This window comes from Echinops telfairi, unplaced genomic scaffold, assembly GCF_000313985.2.
Source record: "Echinops telfairi isolate 266 unplaced genomic scaffold, ASM31398v2 ScPeMD7_2573;HRSCAF=3158, whole genome shotgun sequence".
Taxonomy (NCBI): Eukaryota; Metazoa; Chordata; class Mammalia; order Afrosoricida; family Tenrecidae; genus Echinops; species Echinops telfairi.
Genome location: NW_022106471.1, coordinates 2,915,374 through 2,929,200, shown reverse-complemented (window position 1 = coordinate 2,929,200; position 13,827 = coordinate 2,915,374). Strand labels below are relative to the sequence as shown.

At 49.8% G+C, this 13,827-nt stretch overlaps 1 protein-coding gene across 1 annotated transcript in view; it reads left to right on the top strand.

Moving 5' to 3' along the window:
• Positions 1-3,089: 3,089 nt before the first annotated feature.
• Positions 3,090-13,827, top strand: part of ARHGAP25 (Rho GTPase activating protein 25) — a 109,409-nt gene continuing 98,671 nt past the window's right edge. The window contains exon 1 of the mRNA XM_045294155.1: positions 3,090-3,191. Within this exon, the coding sequence (XP_045150090.1) occupies positions 3,131-3,191 (61 nt within the window). The 5' untranslated portion in view covers positions 3,090-3,130. The remainder of the gene's footprint in view (positions 3,192-13,827) is intronic.

The window sequence follows — 13,827 nt, the reverse complement described above, 5'->3', positions numbered from 1 at the left end:
TGGCTGTAAGCCACAAGGTCAGCAGTTCAAAACCACCAGGTGGGCTCCACAGGACAAAGATAGGGCTTTCTACTTCCCTACAGAGGTATAGTCTTAGAAACCCATAGGGGCAGTTCTACCCCATCCTATAGGGTCGCTATGAGTCAGCATCAACTCGATGGCAGAGAGGGAACTGAATCGTAGGTTGCTCTAATGTTTGCTGGCCAGAGAGCGAGGGATGAATCGGCAAGGAAACTGAGATGGAGCATCCAGAAGGCACACAGAAAACCAGGCCCGTGAGGGATCCTGGGAGCCACGTGGAACTTCTAGCTGTGCCGTTGTTCAGTGAGATGAAGCTGGAGCGACAGGGAAGTCTCTAGTATTCTGGAAACACGGACATATTCTGTGGGCCCTGAGAAACAAGACCTCAGCAAAGGTGACTGAAGAGAAAACAAGACAGGAGTTTTTGCGTGTGAATGATTCCCCACAGCCTGCTCAGAAATGAAGGAGGGAATCGGGGCAATAGCTCAAGGGGGAAGAGCCTCATGAGAAATTCTTAAAAAGATGAGCTAGTTTGAATGCTTATGTAAATGGTCCTAAAGAGAGACGGCATCGACGAAGAGAGTGGGTATCTAGATGGTAGAGGGCGTTTTTGTTGTTGTTTTGATCTTTTGAGACGGGAGATTTTCCAGAGAGGGAAGGAACAGAGATAATTTGAACAGGAAGTAGGTCTAGTGTATCATCTTACATGCAGGTAATAAGAGCTTGTGGACGTCCTCTCTGAGGTAATCAACGTTTCATGGTCACAAGAAGCAAGGCAATAGTTAGGTGTGAGCCCCCTTGTCATGAACAATCTGGTCTTCAGACCAGGTGCCTGATAGCCTGACCACACCTGAAAGCCTGACCGCACCTGAGGCCAGTGAATGGGGCCTGAACAGCTCGAGAAGGCTCTCCAAGAAGCAAATGCTAATGAAGCCTCAGGAGGCCTGATCCCATCTAGTATCTTGGCCACGTGATGTGGTCAAGGAAGCCTGGGAGAGGGAGGTTCAGCAGAGCTTCCTGAGTGGTGAGAGCAAACATCAGCTCTCAGGAGTGTGTGTCCCCTGGGCACGTGGAAGTTTTGTGCCCTGTGTGTTTGCATAGCCTCTTCCTGTTAGATTAAAGACAGACCTTTCTCTGAGGTTGTGAGTCATTTCAGAGGATTACTGGACCTTAGAAATAGCAAAAGGACTAGTCCCTACTGACCTGGCCCCAGGGGACTGGAGGCGAGAGAGTTGTGCTGACAGCTGTTTGTGAACTGACCTGGGAAGGGAAGTTGAGATGTCCCCAGGCCCTAGTTGTGGTGTGGAGAGCGATTTATTATTCACCCTGTATTTAGCAGTCTGTGGGGGTGGCCTCAGCCTCCCTGGACTTGTGTGATGAAACGTGATGAGGGTGGGCTCTGCAGTCTTCAGTAGAGAGCGTGATGCACCAGGCAACAGTAAGACCAAAAACCTGAAGTGTGTCTACTCAGCCAATGTGAACGTATTGGCTAAACACATCAAAACGCTTCTTAAGTCAGGCTCAGGTCCCTTGGAGCCTCCACGCTGGGCAGGTGGAGGGTTTACTTACTTATCCAGCAGCGGTTCTCCACCTTCCTCATGCCACGCCCCTTTCATACAGTTCCTCATGGTGTGGTGACCCCCCAACCATAACATTATTTTCATTGCTTCTTCCTCACTGTCATGTTGCAACTGTTTTGAATCGGGCGACCCCTGTGAAAGGGTCGTTTGACTCCCAAAGGGGTTGCCACCCACAGGTTGAGAACCGCTGCTCTATTGGAAGCCAAGAAGAACGTATGAGAGAGTCAACCAGGAGTGCAGAAGAAGGAATCGCCCAGAGGTGGGCAGCTTGCTTGCTGGCCAGCCGCGACTGATCTGAACACTCTGTATGTCTGAACAAGTCCAGCCTCCCAAAAGCCCCCTCGTTTACTGTCTGTGACAGATGAAGAAACGGCAGCACAGCGTGGTCAAGTCACTTGGGTAAAGCCACACAGCGAGCAAGTGTGATGGAGCCAGGTCTGGCTCCGGGCCCCAAGGACTCGGTCCCTCCGTTGGCTGAGGCCGTTATGAAAACTCAGTAGAATGAAGGTTGAATGAACATTTGTGGTGCAGCCGCTGTGTGTCAAACTCTACCCTGGATGCCTTCACAACGACCCCATGAAGTCCTGGTATCACCATTTTACTGACAGCACACGGAGGCCCGGAGGGATTCCGATGCTTGTTAAAAGTTGCCAAACTTGGAGAAGGACGAACTGAGATTGAAAGCCAGGCAGGTCTGGCCCCCAAGCCCCACACCAGGTACACAATGTTTAAGAACCTTTCTGACATGAAGTGAACTTACTGACTAAACGGATCCAAGCTCTCTTCACATCTGCCTGAGACCCCTCGGAACCGCTGTGCTGAGCAGATTGGGCGCCCACTGTCTCTGTGGCCCTCACACAGGGCAAGCATTTAAAAGGAGGTGCTTTGGGAAATGCAGGCCCTCTTACTGAGCCTCGTTGCCCTCCTGGTCCATGAGGTGGGGAGGAGGAGAGCTGAGGGCAGAGGGCCTGCGCTGGGAGACTTGGAGTCTTCTCAACAGTACACCTGTAGTCACCAGGGCACGCCGTTTGCTTTCACGAGCATTTCCTGAACCCCTGTTCTCAAGACCCAGGGCGCATTCATGCATCATCTACACAGCACTGACACCCACTTCCTCAAATGCAAGGAAGCAGACAGTTACAAAAAAAAAAGGGCAGAAAAGCAGCCGTTGTTTATCGCAGCCTCAACTCTGGGAGGCCTGAGGATTTTTACAAACAGGAGATCCGCTTCCCATGTGTCAACTGGGATCTTGCTGGTCAAACTGAAAGCAAGTTCGCTCTTCAGGAGGGTCCAGCCCCGTAGGACTGTGGGTGGGAGCAGGGGTAGTCCGATTCCCTCCCCAACCCCCCACCCCGAGCTACCGATGGACATCTAGAGAGGGAGAAGGCGCATTGGTAAAATCGATTGCTTCTGAAGCAACCGTGAAGGGGGAACCAGCCAGGGGAACTGGAGAGGAAGACCGGAGAGGCAAGACGGGCGCGGACTGTGACATCTCCGGTTCACTGGGGACTCGCTCCAACGGGAACAAAATGTCCCTGAAGTTACCGAGGAACTGGGAGTTCAACCTGAGGATGGAGGCTGGGAAAATAGGTACTGTGGCTGTTTTCTCCCCCTACCCCCCCTGAAGTTTTGCCTACACCTGAGCACCCACCGTTTGCATGTTGGTCCCCTGGGAGCCTGGTCGACTTAAAAAGGGATCCCGCAGCAAGTCTGAGCTTGGGAAAACAAAATTTGCATTCTAATTGATAGTCTGAGTCAAAGTTCTGATCAAACACGGGGTAGGCTGGGCTGGTGGGGTTCTCTTTGGTTCCGAGGGAGCAATAGAATGGAGCTCTTGGGGCTGTGGGACCCCAGCTCCTTCCGATGGGCTAAGGCCCCAGGGCACCCTGAGAACTGTAAGTTGTTCTGCATGGATCACAGAAGGGGTATTTCTGGGGTGTTTGAAAGCTCCCTTGTACCTAAGCTGGCTTCGAACAGGGTCTTGAGGATGAACATGCCTTTTATTGTGATTTATCAAACAGAGTCCTGTTTGAGAAGCCCATTGGGCCCGCCAGTCCTTTCCGGGGCTGGGGGTGGGGGGTGCTGAGGTGGGGTTACCTGGGGCAAAAGAGTAAACAACAAGGCCAAACAGAATCTAAAGATTAAGGTTTCTGTTAAAGGGGTAAGAGTGGGAGGGGGTTCTTAACTCTAAGGATTGGGAAAGATGCGGTTTTGGATGCCTTATCTTGAAGGACATGGTCACCTGCAGCTTTATGATCTTCAATCCATATTCACAGATGACTTGACACGTTCATTGTAATATGTCATGTAATTGTTATCCTGATATCCGTTATGCGGATCTGTTTCATGGAATTAATCATCATTTGTGTAGCGTCATTGAGTCCAGAAGGATTATCTGTTTATTTTCTATTACATATGTTTTTTTCCCCCCTATCCATGGAGCAAGGAGAGAATTCTCCTAGTATATTAGACATAAGTCAGTGTTCAGAATGTCTCTACTCTCTTAAAAACATTTTTCTTGGAACACAGTTGAAATTTTGAGCCTTCTTCGGCAGGTAGCTAGCTGGCTAGTGAAATAGTGAAATCAGTGGTTCTGTGAAAAGCCACATAGCAGGAGGGCTGTTGGCTCTCCGGGAGAGGGTTTGGATGAAAGCATGTGGAGTATTACGAAGTCCTTTCTTTTGCTAACCCAGAATGGTGAATAGTCCGTCATGACACAGTTTTATTTTAGGCTAAAGTCATTTAGAGAAAGGTAGGAGTCCGTACCTCTCACAGAACACTGGCTCCCGTGAAGTGAGCCTGCTTGGCTCATGTTCATCTCTTCCATGCTGTACAAAGTCACTGTTGGAAGTACAAATGCTACCACTCCACCCCTTTGAAAGTGGTCGGCGCCTACTTACCTGAGACTGTTCTGTCCCACCAGCCCCTGTGTTTGGACAAGTCCTAGGGCTTTTCTCTCCTCCTCTTTCAAAAGTGAGAAACTCAAGCTAAGGAACAGGTAAATGATTCCCCCTCACCCCCTACCCCCTGGGGTTTTAAGAAATGATCACAGCAGAGCCCAGGTCTGCATGTTCTTGGGCCTGGGGTTATGTTGAGTGGATTTCATGGTTTCTGCCCGTGTTTCTTAAAGCCTGGTCCCGTGAACAGCTTGTATCAGAATCACCCCGGGTACTTGCGAAACATCTGGATGCTTGGGGACCATGCTGAGCTGAGTTTCAATTCAACTCAGAGTAGCCTCCAATGAAAAGCCCGCTGAGATGTTTCTGAAAAGCCTGCCTTTGGAAGCTCTAGGGGCACGGCTCTTCTCTGATACACCCAGGGTCTCCGGGAATCGGAGTGCCCTGGACTTGATGGCAGCTGGTTGACAGGTGCCATGATCGTAGTAGACGTGAGGCGTTATCATCATGTGGCATAGGGCACAGTGGACACACCCTTGTCTGTTGACTGACTGAATGACTGATGACCATGCGATGGTCAACCACAGTTCACATCCACCCAAAGGTCTCTCCAAGGACAGGCCTGCTGCTGACCGGGTTTCAATGTTCCAGCTTTGCAGACCCTGGGAGCAATTTGACTTACGGGGTCGCCGTGACTACATGGTAACAACGAATGACCAGAAGAGGATGTTCTTCAGGGACACTCACTAAAACTCACAGCAGAAGTGAAGTCAAGGAGCTCTTGCCGAAATCCAGGAAGCCTACAATGTTGTCCCTCTGAGGGACGGGATTGCAACACAGTATGTTTCCTGAGTGACATGTGAGACCAGAATTCAGGGCACACACTGAGTCCTTTCAGGGAGAGAGGGTCACTGACTCAGGCCCATGACCTCTGGCCTCTCTCCAGTGACCTGGTGCATCGGGAGCCGCTGACTTAACAACAGACCACGGTCACTCATCTCTACTAGGAAGACATGTGAACCTGGGGAAACTCAGGCCAATTAGTAATTAAATGGGTTTTTTAAAATAGTAATTTGGGGTAGATTAATTAGGCCTACAAAGTGCCCTGGTGGTACTGTCAGGGAAGCATTCTTTGAACTGCTAGTTGCAACCTTGGCAGTTCAAACCCACCAGCTGCTCTGAGGGAGAAAGAGGAGGCTGTCTGCTCCTGTAAAGATTCTCAGCCTCAGGAGGCCTGTTTCGGTCACTAAGAGTCAGAATGGACTCGAGGACAGTGAGTTCATTGGGCGTAAAGTGATACCTGTCATGAGAGAACTCCCCTGACATTAGACACAGGCGAGCTGTCTCTAACATCTTGACAAAGCTTTGCTTGGAAAGAGGTTTTAGTTGGGGGCTCCTCATGGCAGGAAGTGAGATACTCAAATAAGTGGTCCAACGAAAACTATTTATGAGCACAGTTTATAAGCACCGTTAACTATTTATAAGCACAGTTCTCCTGTGATGCATGAAGGAGCCGATTACCTGTGGCTTTCTAGCTTAGCCTAATCAGGAGTCGATTGGGGGAGTTCACCTGGGCTCTATTGACATTTTGACATTTAGCTCTATTGACAGCTAACCCTTTGCGATGGGCTGTCCCATCCAGGCATTGTAGGAGGCTCGGCAACACCCCTGGATTCTACCCACTGGGTCCCACTAACAACCTCCCCTTCCCCGAGTGGAACAACCCCAAATAGCCCCAGCCATTGCCAAATGTCCCAGGGACATCACCCTCAGTGGAGCGCCGCCGGAGTAGGCGGTCGGTCGCCAAAGGGTGTGAGTATAAGGGCACTTGAGACAGTTCTTCAAATGTCCCCACCCATGCAACGCCTACAGGGACAGAACTTGAGAGCTACTCTCTTGGTCCATTTCAGAGAGGATCTTAGTGAGCTGTCTGGGGCCCCCAGCTTTTTTGGGTTTTTTTGATGAGTTGCACTTCCAGTTTCCCGGATCCTGTGAGTGCTGTACCAGGTGGGAATGAAAGTGAAAGTCTTGAGGCGGCTGCTCTGAGGGACTTCCACTTCAGAGAGCAGAGGGAACCTGGGTCCTGGTAGAGTTTGGTGCAGTGACTACCCTGCATCTGACTATTCCCATCGCAGTGGGAGGAAAAAGTGCCTGCGGAGGGGAACCAACCTGCCTCCAGGTAAAGTCAAGGTTGAGAGTCTTCCTCCACATCTGTGGTTCTCAACCTGTGGGTCGCCACCCCTTTGGGGGTCGAACGACCCTTTCACAGGGTCGCCCGATTCATCACAGGAGCAAAATGCCAGTGATGAAGTAGCAACGAAAATAATTGTGCGGTTGGGGGGGTCACCACAACGTGAGGAACTGTAGGAAAGGGCCACAGCATGAGGAAGGTTGAGAACCACTGGTCAATATCCAGCAGACGCAGGAGCCAGCCCTTCCACGGCTTCCATGCACCGGTCTTCACAGAGCCCCCACATTTGTCTTGCTTGCTGAATTATAAGCATGGGAGTGAGGGGGGGCTGACAGGTTCCAGGATTGGGCACCACCCTTGCTTTCCTTTGATTGGGGGCCTGGTCCACCTGCCTGACATGCTGACACTTCACTGAGGGGGCCATCGACTCCCCTGGGACAGTCCCTTCTGCCTGGGGCTCTGGACCACTGGGGTGAAGACAGCTAAGTGAACTTCAGGGCCATCCGTCTTGTTTCCGATCATGAATGCATCTAATTATTTTTTTTCTTAGTCGCAGACAAAAATAGGAGGCAACCAGGTGCAAGGGGGTGTCTTTCTGTGACACATAATTGGAGGATAGCCATGAAAGGGGGCGGGACCTTGACTCTGAGATGTCATGGTGCAAGACACAATGATTCAGCAACAAAAATTCATGATTTTACTCTCTCAAGTCGCAAAGCGAATAAAGTTAGTCGTGCTTGGTTTGCTTCCCATTTGAGACTCGGGTCATCATTACATGTGTGCTTTACATCGTCTGAGAGGGACCCAATGTGAATGTTCGTTGTTTGAGACCAATTAGAACAGCTTAGAAAATGATAAGACTTTAGGCAACAACACAACTTATTATTCCTGTCAAAGGAAGTCGGATGTGAAAAAATAGTTTTAGGTAGACTGGTAGAGGAAGAGAGAGAATGAAATAAAGAAGTGCTATTTTTCATTAAAATGTGATTTACAAAGATCCTAAAAGATAAATAGGCAGACAAGATGAGTAGATAGTTTACAAACTAGGAATCCTAGTGAGCACATGACAGTCGGCCTCATCTCAATACTCCAGGAAACACCGATGAAAAGACCATGACATACTCGTTCATGGCCACCAAACTGGCCCCAATTCTTACCTTCCAAGCGAGACACCTGGGATCAGTTCCCCACACGCGACACTCTCACCCTGTCCCTGGAGACTGTGCATTGCTGTGGCGCTGAACAGGTTTTCAGGGGTCTTCCAGACTAAGACAGACTAGAAAAAAAGGCCTGACAATCAACTCGTGAAAGTTGTACGGATCACGATAGCCTTTTCTCAACTGGCCTGGGGGATGGCGCAGCACCGGGAGCGTTTCATTTTGTGTGGAAGCGGTCGCCATAGACCAACCTGCAGCCCAAACCACCGTGACAACGATGCTAAGTGCTGCTGGGGACGAGGCCGTGAGGAATTCTGCCCTGCTCAGGGGAGGACCATTTTGGATCACAATCAGAATGCATGTACAGGATTCTCGTGGTACGACTGTTTGTCACAAGAGGGCTCATGAAGCAACTCATTATGTACAGAATGGACAAGGAAACGGTAAACTTCATCAAATGGCAGGCTAACTACGCGCTAGTGTTGTATCTTCAAATGACATCAAATAGCAAGAACTGAATGTTACTATTGGGCACACACACACAAAAGAAGTTACCGAGAAACAGAATACAGTTGTTACCTTTGTTCATTTGTTCCAGAAAAAACAATATAAAATCGTTACATTTGTTCGTTTGTTATAGAAAAACAGAATACAATTCATTTGTGTATTTGGTACAGGTGGCAAACTCTGAAGAAGAGTAAGGAATTGATGGATACAATCCTCAGTATCCTTGTTCTTTCTGGGGAAGGGAGAAGGGAGGCGCATGTTAAACCTGCCACATCTCAGCTCCGTGTGAGAAGCCTGCCAGTTTGGAGGCATCGCCACAGGGTTGCTTTATGACTGTATGTTGCAGAACAAAGCGGTGAACAGAGGTTGGCTGAAAATCTGGAAGGATAGACACCATCTGCTAGCAGTCAACAATGGGTGAAGGATTTATGAGTAAGATACACACATACATTTGCAGTCCTTTTTTTTTAAAATCTAGAATGGACAAGAACTGGCTATGTTTATTAAAGATAGCCAGAGCTGAAGCGCAGTTCCCAAGCTTGGCCAGGCGTGTCAGTTCATGTTCGCACGATGGTTCTGCAGCAGCAACGGCACAGCGCTCATCTGACTGCAGAGAGGTGGAAGGAGCTAGCACCCTCCGGGCCCACCATCGATTTTTTGGAGCCAGAATCCCAAGGAATCCCAGGGTCCAAGTGAATCGGCGGAGCTGTTTGGCTGCTCAGGGACCAAGCCAGCCTGCTGGAGCAGACTTTGTTGTGCTTTGTCTGAAAACAGAAATGCTGACCCCTGCAACGGGGAGCCCCAAGATCCTGCAGCCCGCGGTGAGCTGGTCCATGCATGTTCAGTGTTTAACTTTGCTTAGAAGTCACCGCCAGACTAGCAACGTGCCGATGCGTCAATAGTGGAAGCAATCACTAGTTTACCGAGCACCTGGAAGAGACCCGTAACTGTGCCCATTTCAAAGAGAGGTGACCCGATAGAATGTGGAAATGGTCAAACGAGATCATGACTATCACATGCCAGTGAAATTTTACTGAAGATAATTCCCAAACGGTGGTAGCAGCACCTTGAAATCCCGGGTGAATTCAGACGAAGGCTCAGAAGAGGTGCTGGGTCGCCAATCAGCATGTTGTGTTTGAGGTTGTGTTGACTCTGTGGCCTCAGAACTGGGGACACGAGCAGGCCTGCTTGCGGCAGTAGGTACTGACACACGGGGAGCTCCTCCCAGGCCCACACCTGTCATCATGCACAGCTCACATCAGTGTATCTTGTCCCAGTGGAAATGTCTACCCTCAGGGTGCTGTTGACCTACGCTTTAGGTGGAAAGGAATTCCTCCCCAAGGCACAGGCTCCAACAACTACTAAGGCTCCTTGGGGGAACCAGGGCTGATGTGATCTCTGGGTCTCCTGCAGCAGCTGCTGAGTGACGGTGAACCTAGCAGATGACAGAAGGGCCCAGCCTGGTTCTATACTTGCTCATACACAAATTCCTCCCGCAGGCACGAGGCCAAGTGCGCCTACGTCCTGTGCTTTATGTGATTGAGCCGAGTGTCCTAGGAAGGGTGGAGGTGAGGGCAGGGGTTCTCAGTGCTCAAAAGATGGGTCCAGAGAGAGGCCCCATAGCCTTTTCATGCTACTCTCCAGCGACCTTAGTGCAGCCTCCTCTTTAAATTCAACCCATAGGCCACCGAGCATCTTCAGAAAGCACCATCGCGAGAACTCTACTGAGACTCTGCCTGTCCCCCTCACATCTGGAGTGTGGTCTTTTGAACAGTGCGCACCCTTGGGTGGGGGAATGATCTTGTACTTAGAGGAATCATAGGAGGCAGTGGTCTCTTCCCACGCCGGGCAGCTGGGGAGAAAACAAGCGAATGCTCTCACCAGGCAGGATCTCATTCGGCGGTTCCTGAGATGAGTTGAGATGCGTGAACAAACCCAGGGAGGGTGTGCGGCCCCAGCGAGAGAGACGAAACCACGGGGAGGCAGGGAAAACCTGGAGGAAAACCCTGTGAGGAGGCCCAGGGTCAGTCATGGGATTTGCAGCTCACCAAGGATGGTCTGGAATGATTTTAGAGTCTCCAGACAGGAACCGAGACTTGGGACTCAGAGAGAAAACCGTTTGTTTCTTGTGGTCACAGACAAGGACCCAGAGGACAGTAAGACATGCCTAGCGAGGAGAGCAACGGCAGAGTGGCTCTGAATGGGAACGACGGTCCCCTCTGTCCTTCACCACGTCCCTGTCATCTGTGCTGCTGTTAGCTGCTGTCAAATGGCCCCAATCATGACAAATCCAAGCACAAAGGAAGGAAGCACGGCCTGCCTCCACCCCTTCCCCGTGACTGGGAATCAGACTGCTGTGGACCACGGGGCCTTCACGGACTAACGTCCACTGGTCGACCACTAGGTCCTAGTCTGCCTGAGTCTGGAAGCTCTAGGGAAATCTGTTCAGCATCATACAAACAAAACCAAACTCACTGCTACTGAGCCAATTCTGACTCCTAATGACCCTATAGAGCAGGGAAGAACTGCCCCTCTTTACTGGAGCAGAAAGCCCCATCTTCTCCTGCAGGCTGGTGGTTTCAAACTGCCAACCTCGAGGTTAGCTGCCCAATGCATAATCCACTACACCACACAGCTCACCATAGCAACAGACAGACCACCACGGACAGATGGGGGGTGGTTGTGCATGTAGACTTGCCTCCGTTCTCACACCGACTTTCCTGCACCGAGTCGCTACTAGTCTCTATTTGGTGGGGGTAGCAAGAGGCTTTAAAATGTTTGACAGCTCCTCTTTGGTGAAAGGCTGTGTTAGTACGGGTTGATTAGAGAAACAAATCCAGGAACATTCATATGTGTATAAGAAAGAGCTTTAGATCAAAGTGTAATTGTATATTAAGAAAACATCCCCGCCCAGTCCAGATCAAGTCCGTAAGTTTGATTTTAGCCCCTCTGTCCAATACCAGTCTATAAATTCTTCTTCAGACTCACACAGCCATGCAATGATGCCGAATGCAGGAGGATCACAGGCCAATGGGTTGGAAATCTTGTGGATCCAGTGGCGTTGTAAGCATCTCAGCACTGGCAGGGGTCTCTACATGGCTTCTCCGGCTCAAGAGGTCTGGTTGCATTAGAGTAGGTCCATGTGGCATCCCCAGCTCTCAGGGCTGCATCAGGGTAGGTCCATGTGGCTTCTCCTCAGGGATGTCTCACAGGGAGTCAGCCCTGTCCTTTTAAGAATCATCGACACGGGATAAAATCGACAGTGGCAATCTGAAAGATGAGATGGGGACTTTAGAGGGTGGGGCATGAGTCTATGTTAATGACTCAGAAAAGGAGAAGAGAGAATGATTATACAACTTGAAGAATCAGTGTCCCCTAATTGTAGATCAAGAAAATGTTCAAATTAGAACATTTCGAAATTTAGAACCGAGCCAAGATGTGAGCTTTCTTTGTCTATGGCTCCAGCGATGCTGGACAGTAGATTTGTTATTTTCAATTGTAAGATAAAGACGTGTATGGAGCCTGCCCTTGGTATCCCACTCCACCAACATGTGTTCTAACCACAGTCATGAGTAATCTGTAGTCTTCACCACACTCACCTACACTGCAGCATTCCGTGTAGCCAGTTCCTCCTGAAATAGTTCCTTTCCAGGGCTTCTTCGGCACCAGGGGCCCTGGCTTTCTCTTACCTCATTACCCCTCTTTCTTAATCTTTGTGGACGGAATCCCTCCTCTGCCAGACGTCTTAGCGTGAAGGGTCTTAGAAGGGCTCATTGCAAAATGAAAATGCTCTTCCTGCTTGCTCAGAAAGTGCTAAGAATGTAAGTGGGAGACTCTGGTTGACGATGCAGATCTCAAGCCAGCGACAGTCATCCGGAGGTGCAGGACTTGAACCCAGATCATCTCTTTGCCACCCCCGCTTCCTGGGTGATCTGACCCAATCCCGTGGCTTTATGCTTCACCTGCCCTTTGATACAATAGCGCCACTTGAATCCCCTCACCTAGCATGTCTACACTGAATTCCAGAAGATCTGTCATCCACCCCCTCTCTCTCACGGAATGAAAGGCTTTACATCCACCGAGTTGCTCCGGATCAAAACCTAGGCCCCGCTTCCTTCCGTCTTTGTCTCTTCCACCCCCATCTAATCCTCCTGAAAAACCCTTGTGAATTGATTACAGAATTGCATCTTTAATCAGATCATTTCCATGGAGTCTGACCCTGTCAACACTAGCATTTCTTGACATGTTCACGGTCATAGTCAGCTAGCACATCCTCCTTTCTCCACACCTGTCCTGAACCATGACTACACCGTGGCCAGACTCAACCTCTTTTAAAAGTAGAAATCAAAGGATGTCATTTCTTCCTTGAACTCTCCAGTGTACTTAGGATGAAATTCAAACTCACGATCCCTGACTAGGCGGTCTGGTTCCTGCCCCTTCCCCTCAACCCATCTCCTGTCCCTCTCCCTGGCTCACAGCCACTTGTAGCTCTCACAGTTACCGCAAGGCCAGGACACGAGACTTCTACCTACAACCCCCTGCCCTGGGTCTTTTCATGCCTTTTCTTCCACTATGTTCAGCTTCAGCTCAGTGATTATCTCTCCAGGGAGATCTTTCCTGACCACAGCATCTAAGGTAGCATTTACTAGGGCAGCCTATCTTTTCTTGCATGGTTTTGTTTTCTTCATAACACCACTCATGTCTGAAGGGGTTTTCTTCATTGGCTTACATGTAAGTTCTTTGAGGGCAGGGCTTTAGAGGTTTGATTTGATAGCAGGTCATTGCTGCCAACAACAGTGCCTGGCATGCAGTAGATCATCAAGAAGATGTCTGTGAACTAGCTAGGGGCTATTGGATGCTCTCCCCCCACCCCCACCCCAGTGAAATGAAGTAAGTTAAAAATCAGACTGGCGTGTTTTTACTTTCCTCAGTGAAGGGGGCAACTCTACTGTATAAAAACCTCTGTAAAGAGTTAAAGAACAAAGCTACCACTTTGAGTATGAAGGTGCACCTGACCCAAACCAAGGTATTTTTAATCACTTCGGATGCGTGTAAGAGCTGCTTCGTGCATGAGGAAGACCCAAGAAGAACGGATGCCTTTGAATTATCTTGCTGGGGAAGAATATTGAATGGGCCATGGGCCACAGGAAGGAGGGACAGATCTGTCTTGGGAGAAGTGCAGTCAGGATGCTCCTTAGGAGCTAGGATGGCTCCACGTCCTCTCACATCCTTTGGATGTGGCATCAGGAGGGAGCACTCCTGGAGAGGAAGACCTTAGGGAGAGGAATGACACAGTGCGTTGCCGCATAGGAAACATTGAGCATGGCGCCCGTCCAGCCGTGTTTGTGCTCTACTGTGCACGTGGCTGCTGTAAGTGGAAATGGATTTGATGGCTCCCAATAAGACCATTAGTGGCTGAGCCATGGGCTCAGTCCAGAGAGGCGACTCTAACATTCTTAGGGAGGAGGAAGTAG